Here is an 8,324-nt window from a genome sequence, read left to right as displayed (position 1 = left end):
GCAAATTCCATTGTATCTATAAAAAGAAGTCAGCTTATCTGACTTTATGTTTCAATGATTTCCAAGCCTGAATCACACTGGATATTTTTTTGCTTTTTTACTCTTCCATCCCCGCCTGGAAATGTTCTTGTATCCGACCCAATTCAAAAGCCTTGTCTCAGATTCGTGAAGAATTTGTTTAATCAAACGAACAATGTACTTTTGGACAAACTGAATCTGGCTGTACCAGTCATGATGATTGAAGTGCATCGGAGGAAAGGGCGTGAATACTTGTGCAATCAATCATTTTGCATGTTATAATTGTGCTTCTTTTACACACATTTGTGAAGCTTTATCTTTTTCCTGTTGTCTTTTGTCCTGTAGTTGGTGTCGAAAAGCCCAGTTGCTTTCCCCGTGACTCAGTGCTTCAAACAATGAAACGTGAGTGTTTGTTGTACAGGCAAGATTTGAACCTTTCATTAAAAGCCACACATACAGAAGTTACATTTAGGTGCCAGTTCAACAGCAGATTTGTGTCAAAGTTAATGAAATATTTTTATCGGTGAACAAATTCACAATCCCTGTTTTAACAACTCTCAGGAAACAACAGTCAACTGTTCCTACATTACTCTCAACCCAGACAATGAGATAACATGACAACGGTAGTTATTCACTTCCAACAGCAGCACTTGAATACTAAATACGAAATGCATTAGTGGGATATGAAGTCCGGTGCACTCCAGCATTTCAATAGCCTTGCCAAATACTAAACAATATGCAAAGCTCTCAATGTTCATGCCCCCTCAGAAATGACTCATCTCCATCACTACGCCTGTCATCTGCCACATCAGATCAGCTGCCGCAAACCTCCTGACCCCCTCTCACCCACACCAAGCCCACCACCTTATGGGATAGCGTTTGCATTGCAGTCCCCACCTTCCTCCAGCACACATTTCAGAAAATCACTCCCACTCACATTCAGAAATAAACTGAAAACCCACCTTTTCAAAGCTGCATTAACATTGACTCCTATTACTCCCTCAAGTACCACCATTACTGCTTGGAGTGCATGAAATATAATCTAGCTGTTATAATTCATGATTTACTCGTTTTTTTTTTTGTTTTGTTTTTTTAATGGTTTTCATCCATTATAAAGCATTTGGGGAAAAATGAATCACCACAGTATCATTTTTGTCATGATTATTTTATTAAATAAACACAGACTGTCCTGATCAGGCACATATAAATCATACAGAGCCATACTAGGGATGGACAGTTTAACAGGGAGATAAGGATCTAACTGCAAAACAGTGCAAATGGTGACTCTCCCACAGACAAAACAAAACAAAAAGAACAAATTCAAAAAAACAAACAAACATAAAAACGACAGTCCCTCGATGACTTGCAGCTATTATTCCTGTTAAAGAAAACAGAAATCAGTCACATAAATCTTGATTTACATGAACAATGACACAGGGTTGTTATTCTGAGTTAGTAATAAGGAATTATTTTTGTAAGCCAGTTTATGGCCACGTGCGTTTTATTGTACAAACAAACCTTTTCGCTTCTGTGCTGCAAATAATGTGACCTCAGGTCGTTCTGACAGTTGGCGTACGCCATGCCAAGTCCCGCTCCCGAGCCGAATGAAATCGGCCACGTGTGCCCTACAAATGAAACAGGTACTTTATCTGTTACGCAGAGACGCGCTTCACGATGTTATTAAAAACACAACAGAGATTGCGTGTGAAATCCTTTTCACACTCCTGTTGTGACACCTTGTCTGTTTTTCTTTTTTTTCTATACTTAACTTTCGTATCCACATGCTCCTTTTTGTGCTTTTGAGGATGAACAAAAGCACTAAATATTCTCAATTAGAAATACACTTTGAATAACCTGTTAAGTTAGATAAGACCGTGTTTTAAAAAAACACTCAAAAGACTGCCATTGTGCAAAATAAAAAAATCAAAAACATTTCACTGACAGCAGTAGTCAACAACTACATGTAGCTACCGAGCATCACTCCTACCTGAGATCCTTTTTTCAAGGACCTCTGAGCTCAATTAAAGGTTCAAGACACAGTACAGCCAACAATCCACTGAAACCACTTACGTTTGAAGAACAGAACAGAAAACACGATTCCTAACCCCAGCCCAGTACCTGGAAAAAGAGGGGAAAATAAAATTACTATGATAATGTACCTTGAATGAATGACTGTTGTACTTATGCATACTACATACTAATACTGATACATACTAATGACACTTACTAATAATTTACAAAGCTATTACTTCATCTTTATTTATTTGTTACCTGCATATGCCATCTCATATTGTCTCTTACTTATATCCATTTATATAACAGATTATATTTTTCATGTAGCTACGGCACAGGTTTTTTTTTTTTTTGCTTTGCAATGCACTACTTTCTGTTACATGTGACAATAACTTGACACACTCTCTCTCTCTCACTCTCATTTATACAAAAGGGTGGTGGGGAGTACAGGATTGAGCATATTTTCTTCTCTGAAACTGTTGGTGTCATTCCCTCTCACTGTTTCAAATAACACCTGCAGTCTTTATACACAGCAAAGTGGGCCAGGCACCTAACACCAGTAATGTCAATGACATCGCACCAAACTCCATGCAAAAACCGACCATTTTATGGCTTGTTAGTAGTACGTGCATGACTGAAGCATTTTTAGGAATATTACAGGATCAATTGTTCTATAATATAGGTAATTCATAAAGCAATACCTTACATTAATAAACGGACTAAACGTTGCCCTGCACCTGCCGCTGTTTCTATCTAACGACGCCAATATTCGTTGTGGAAAATTGTGGAGTTGTAAGCGGAGACAATGGGATGTGTATATGGTTTGTGGCATCGTATGGTAAATAAATGTTTATTGGTGTATTGTATGTATACCGAATTCAGGGGTAACCAATATACTCTCTTTGCACGCCTTAATTAATATCCTAGCAGATGTGTTCGTATCGTTAGGCAAGAAAACATTAAGTCAGCGTGAACATTTTTCTGAATAGCGTTTCCACGTAGGCTTTTGCCGACCACAAAATAAAAGGGAAACACAAATATGTATGAGTAACGTCCGCGCAAATGTACCGAGGGTTGCATCCTGCAATGAAACTACAGAATTAACCTAATTTTACCGATCTGAATAGACGAGCCACAGATATCTGACTGGTCATTCAGTTGTCCTTTACAAGCCCTCTATGGCTAAGTTAGCTAGCGTTAGTTAGCCTCTCGCCCAGTCAATGACAGCTGTGGACTAACGTTAACGTTACAGTAAAACCTGCTGTTTATTTTGTCCTTGCTTTGGGGCGCTACAATGTCGTTATACGCAAAAGCCTTTGGGATATTTACCGAGTTTAATGGCACTGTCTGCCAGGCATCGGTCCCACTTTTTCCCCAGCTCCTTCTCAGACATGCTGAATGTTAGCTCGAGCGACAGGCTAACGTTAGAAGTGTCAAAACGCAGCGCTGGTGCTACTTTCAGGTGCTGTTGGGAATGATCAATAGCCACGATTTGACCTCAGACCGAGTGATGAAGTGTAGTGTTTTATGCCGCTAGTTATTTGGTGACTTATTTTAAATGTTACTTTGTCGGTTCGATGTTGCTGATACTGTAAATGTGAAAAAACACATATACTTTATATCAAAGATGGTTTTTAACTGCTGACTTGAACGCAGCATTACGTCAATCTTGCAAACCTCGCGACGCGTTTTATCCAAAACGATTTAATGTCGTCCTCCTGTGGTAAAAGAGAGAATAGCCCTAACAGTAATTTACTAGTTTGAAGTTTACATATACTTCGGCTGAAGTTATTAGAACTGATTTTGACCAAGCCAGAAATCTCGTGAGCATGACAAAAATATTTTTTCCAACACTTGTTTAAGGCCTGCATTCAACCTCAGGGTCTCTTTCCTTGACATCATGGGAGAATTTTAAAAAATTAGCCAAGAGCTCAGAAAAAAGTAATGTGGACCTCCATAAGTCTGGTTCATCCTAGGGAGTGATTTCCAAAGTCATGGGACCACACAGTCATACAGCTCAGGAAGGAGAAGCATTCTGATTCTTAGAGATGAACTTACTTTGGTTGCAAGTCAGTCCCTGAACATCAGCAAACATGACGAGGAAACAGGTACACAAGTATCTCATAACTGAATATTAAGTGTGTAAGTGTTAACTTCTGACCCACTGGGAATGTGATGAAAGAAAAAAAAAAATCATTATCTACTATTTTTGTGACATTTCACGTTCTTAAAATAAAGCAGTGCTTCTAACTGACTAAAGACGGGGAATGTTAACTCAGATTAAACATCAAACATCACCCGTACATGTACAGTATGGCAGAAAAAATAAATTCACATATGCACATTTTTTAATTGCAAATTTATTTGAAAGTTTCTAGGTGAAACTTCGTTTGACACAAATCGATACACTGTCGTGAAGTCATTACAGCATGTTTGCCTTGTTAACACTGATTTCCTGAGATGACAATATACAATTTCTGACAACACACAGTGCGCAAGCATTTGACATCCATTACACAAAAAGTTGGCATATTTTGATATTGCAACCATTAAATAAAGACTTGCCATCAGCGTGGACAATTGACAATTCTGCATCCGAATCTGAAAACTGGTGTTTAACACACGTAATCAAAGTACTAAACATGGAAATCATGTTATATGTGAATTATACAAACAGACTAACAAACATATCCAATTCATAAAATGATGGACAATACAAATGATCCACTATCACTCCTCAGCAGGCAAACTGTGTGAAACAGCCAAAGTCATCTTATTGGCAGAGATTATCAAGCACAGACTCTTAAAATGGTGTAGAATACAAGTTGGCCTCTTAACGGACTTCAAGTGAACGCATAGCAGGGGTGGTTATGAGCATTTTACACATTGTGAAGTGTGTGTGAACAGCAAAGGGGCACCAAAGAGGTAGAAACTGTGTCCTTGAAGAGTTAATATATCCTTGGCCAAAGATTTACATGTACTGTGTGAATCTTAGCTCCCACTGAATTCTTGTCAGTGACAGTAAAAGTCATAGTTTATGTGAAATTCCCTCCAACACAACTGCAGTGATAAAACACACACTGTTCGTATGAAAACAATAGCTACCATCCAGATAAACCCACAGACAGTGCTGCCTAGAACGTTGTGTGAGTGGCCGTCACTACAGAAAATATGCTGTGGTTTGACTGCATTCCATTTTATGTAAAAAAAAATATATATGTGGTGAACATGGGTAAAGAGATCATCGACCCTGTCTCCTGGTCCTGAAGGTCTCGTTGCTCTGACCACAGTTCAGTGTGATGTGTTCTCGTCACTCATCAGGCCCTGGCTGAGGGGACTGTTTTTGTGCTGCTGCTGCTGGCTGGCTGGTTTCTTCTCTCGCTGTCTTCACAGAGCTCTTGCTGATGACCAGGAGGTCTCGCAGCTCCTTGTTCTCTATCTGAACAAGACAGAATAACCATGAATCTCAGGAAAAAAAAAAAAAACATTTACATAGTCATTTTAAGAGTTTAATGGTCAGTTGATCCAAAAAGCATGTCATTGCATATTGTACTTCTAGCAGCACCTAGCCAAGCAGATAGTTTTGGATTTATTAGTCAAGGCTGAGACATCAGTCTTTTGGATTTCTGCTTCCTATTATTTCCCTACTATTTTCTGCCCTAACAAAATAGTCCCATAATTGTGTTCACATGTGCATTAGCATCCCAGTTTTTAGCCTTATCCTGTTTTACATTCAAATTCCCGTATGTATGAGTATCCAGGTTTCTGATTGTCTGTCTGCAAGTGTGTCTCAATTTTTCATCATCTCCGCCATTATGAGATGGTTCAGTACCCTGGACACAGTGTTCACATGCCTGGTATCCTGGAGTACTCCAGGTAGTATATCCAGGTTTCTCAAAGCAGGGATAAGCTGTTTACATGCACAAAACATAACCAGGAAGCTCCAAACTGTTAACCAGGATCCTAGTGTAAAATAAAACGGACAAAAGTTTGACTACCTGATTCAATACATAAAACACAATGAATGATTAAGTCAAAAAATGATTAAAAACACAGTATACATAACATATACATGTGCATTATATCCAGAGTAACAGATCTACAGACTTTCTACATACATATACACAGAAAGTGTAATCATGTATATTGTGTTGTATGTACACATATTATTCAGTTAGTATATTTCTATAGGTGATATGTGCAAAAATGCAGGTTTGTGTGTGTGTGTGTGTGTGTGTGTGTAATATATCTCTTTTCATCTCATCTATGAAAGATATCACATAGAGATACAGAGGCAGTATCGCTGTGCAGTTTTCAGAAACAGCTTTCCAGAAACATGGATTCACGCAGAAAAACATCTACAGTTGTTGTTGACTCTCTTAAAGCACTGTGCTCACCTCTAACTGAGCGAGCCTCTCCCGAACAGAGCAGTAGTGCTGATCATCCACCTGCACTGCTCTTCTCATCACCTGGCCCATCTCGCATATCCGCTCCACCTGGCTCTGCACTTCCTGGAGGAGAGTCAGAAAGCAAGGCGTTTCCCCAGATCAGTGCAATTTTAACTGTATAAAACCATTCATTTGGCACCCTGACCTACGAATGAGCGAGAATTTTGAAAAGCTAAGGCAGCAGGGGTACCTTTGCGTGGTCCTCGTGGAGGCTGAGCACAGGTTTGGTGTCCAGCTCCTTCTTCGCCATCATCAGCTGGAGCATCTGCTTGCGGTATCGACCCATGATCAACTCTAGCGCGTACTGGTGTTCTTCAAGAGACAACCAGAGTTCTGCAAAGACAGTCACGAAAGGGTTAGCAAAGAAAACACCAGCCATCCGATCCGCAGATCAGAGTGTTTGTCTTACCTTTATTCTCCTGCTGTAGTTCCTTGATTTGAGTGTTTTCCTGAGTCAGAAGGACATGAGGCTTGTATTTGGTCAGCTCCTGAATCTCTGAAGTGTCCTCTATGTGCTGGGAGGAGAGAGGGGGTAACGGGCAGTGGTAAGAAATGGATGTTCCAAAGGAATGATTCCCTGGCATTCAGAACATCTAATCTTTGCTTTTCCAAGAATGAGAGGTTGAACTGATTGGCCAACAATTCCTTCTTTGTGTTCGTTAAGCAAATAAACTCCTGAACATGCAACATTAAACAACAACAAAATAACACGTAGTCTCAGGACGTGAGAGGGAGTGTCATGACTGCCATGCCAAACTCCATTCAGCAATAAGGGAATTTAACACTTTTGTTTTCATCTCAAACATACACATCAACAAAACATCTCAACAGAAAAAATGTAAGGAATAAGCTGGCCACAGAAGTGACCAAATAAGCAGCACTTATTTTCTTTATAATCGCAGCAGTGGTTCAGATGTGTTTTGACAGCAAAAGATTGTGGGATCATCGGAGGAAACATCTGTGAAATAATGGGGCAGTAAAATCTGTATGCGGTACATTTATTCTGCATTGTTGGGTAAGTCAGAGCTCTTCTTACCAGCCCTCTGTGTATGCCACTGAGCAGTGCAGCTCGACATAGCTATGTACTTGAGTGAGATCTCTTTGCAAACATGTTGAGTTGCTTGTCCTTACCTTGTCTGGAAGGGCATTCCCCACCTCTCTCATGCTATGCACTCTCTGGCTGAGGGCCCCGGACTGCTCTATCAATCCCTCGGCGGCCGTGTCGTGCTCTTTCAGCCTCTCGAGAAGGGTCCGGGCATCGCCCAACACTTTTTCTAAAGTGCAGGCCATTTACTGAAAAGTGGCAGCCCCTGTATGCAACGTAAACAAGCAACTCCACACACCACCAGCCGGTTAAGGTGAAAATACCTCGCAGTGTTGGCCTACGTTGGCTATCTAGCTTTAGCTAGCCGAGGCAGCTGCAGAGCCTTTGTAGCAACGTGTGCAAACTATTGCAGGCCTTTGGAAATATCTGTCGGTGGACTGAATTAATTAAATACATACGAATTAAAAAACTTGTCACTGTATTTTGTTGTCAAGTCTTCCGTTTCCGTGTGAGACTAGGGGATGGCGTCACTTCCGTGTTTTCTTCTTCTTCTTTCTATAACGTCAGACGAATCGCAAACCTTAATTGGATATGGATATAGCGCCATCCCTGGAGATTTTACAACTCATGCAAGTTTGAAAGTAGCAACAGTGACATTGATTTAATAGCTGTGCTGTTCCAAATCATATTCTATGATACTGAAAAGAAAGCAAAACAAAACAGATCAGAGCACTTCAAATACTCTAGTTAACGAAGATTAACTAATTATTAGTTTTATTAACCATCAATGTCCTCTATAA

At 40.0% G+C, this 8,324-nt stretch overlaps 2 protein-coding genes across 2 annotated transcripts; both read right to left on the bottom strand.

Annotated features, from left to right (window-relative positions):
- Positions 1 to 1,172: 1,172 nt before the first annotated feature.
- micos10 (mitochondrial contact site and cristae organizing system subunit 10) lies at positions 1,173 to 3,458 on the bottom strand. The gene is made up of 4 exons (XM_041946509.1): positions 3,361 to 3,458; positions 2,089 to 2,136; positions 1,537 to 1,643; positions 1,173 to 1,396 (listed from the first exon to the last, which is right to left on the bottom strand). Exons 1-4 carry the CDS (start codon positions 3,422 to 3,424, stop codon positions 1,391 to 1,393), a joined length of 225 nt encoding a protein of 74 aa, XP_041802443.1. The 5' UTR covers positions 3,425 to 3,458; the 3' UTR covers positions 1,173 to 1,390.
- A 932-nt stretch (positions 3,459 to 4,390) lies between these two features.
- Positions 4,391 to 8,054, bottom strand: sike1 (suppressor of IKBKE 1). Its single transcript, XM_041946129.1, has 5 exons — positions 7,611 to 8,054; positions 6,889 to 6,994; positions 6,670 to 6,812; positions 6,429 to 6,542; positions 4,391 to 5,470 (listed from the first exon to the last, which is right to left on the bottom strand). The coding sequence occupies exons 1-5, from the start codon at positions 7,767 to 7,769 to the stop codon at positions 5,342 to 5,344; spliced, it is 651 nt and encodes a 216-aa protein (XP_041802063.1). The 5' UTR covers positions 7,770 to 8,054; the 3' UTR covers positions 4,391 to 5,341.
- Positions 8,055 to 8,324: the final 270 nt, after the last annotated feature.

Source organism: Chelmon rostratus, chromosome 10, assembly GCF_017976325.1.
Source record: "Chelmon rostratus isolate fCheRos1 chromosome 10, fCheRos1.pri, whole genome shotgun sequence".
Classification (NCBI taxonomy): domain Eukaryota; kingdom Metazoa; phylum Chordata; class Actinopteri; order Chaetodontiformes; family Chaetodontidae; genus Chelmon; species Chelmon rostratus.
Note: the sequence above shows the minus strand (reverse complement) of the source record. Positions and strands in the feature narration are given on the sequence as shown.

Bases quoted from the DNA above. Each gene is read 5' to 3' on its own strand.
- micos10 (XM_041946509.1), bottom strand. From the start codon at position 3,424: ATGTCTGAGAAGGAGCTGGGGAAAAAGTGGGACCGATGCCTGGCAGAC. The intron at 2,137-3,360 runs GTAAATATCCCA...CTCTTTTTCCAG, and splicing joins AGACAGTGCCATTAAACTCG to GTACTGGGCTGGGGTTAGGA. The intron at 1,644-2,088 runs GTAAGTGGTTTC...TTTCATTTGTAG, and splicing joins TTCTGTTCTGTTCTTCAAAC to GGCACACGTGGCCGATTTCA.
- sike1 (XM_041946129.1), bottom strand. From the start codon at position 7,769: ATGGCCTGCACTTTAGAAAAAGTGTTGGGCGATGCCCGGACCCTTCTC. The intron at 6,813-6,888 runs GTAAGACAAACA...CTGTCTTTGCAG, and splicing joins ACTACAGCAGGAGAATAAAG to AACTCTGGTTGTCTCTTGAA. The intron at 6,543-6,669 runs GTACCCCTGCTG...ACTCTCCTCCAG, and splicing joins TCCACGAGGACCACGCAAAG to GAAGTGCAGAGCCAGGTGGA.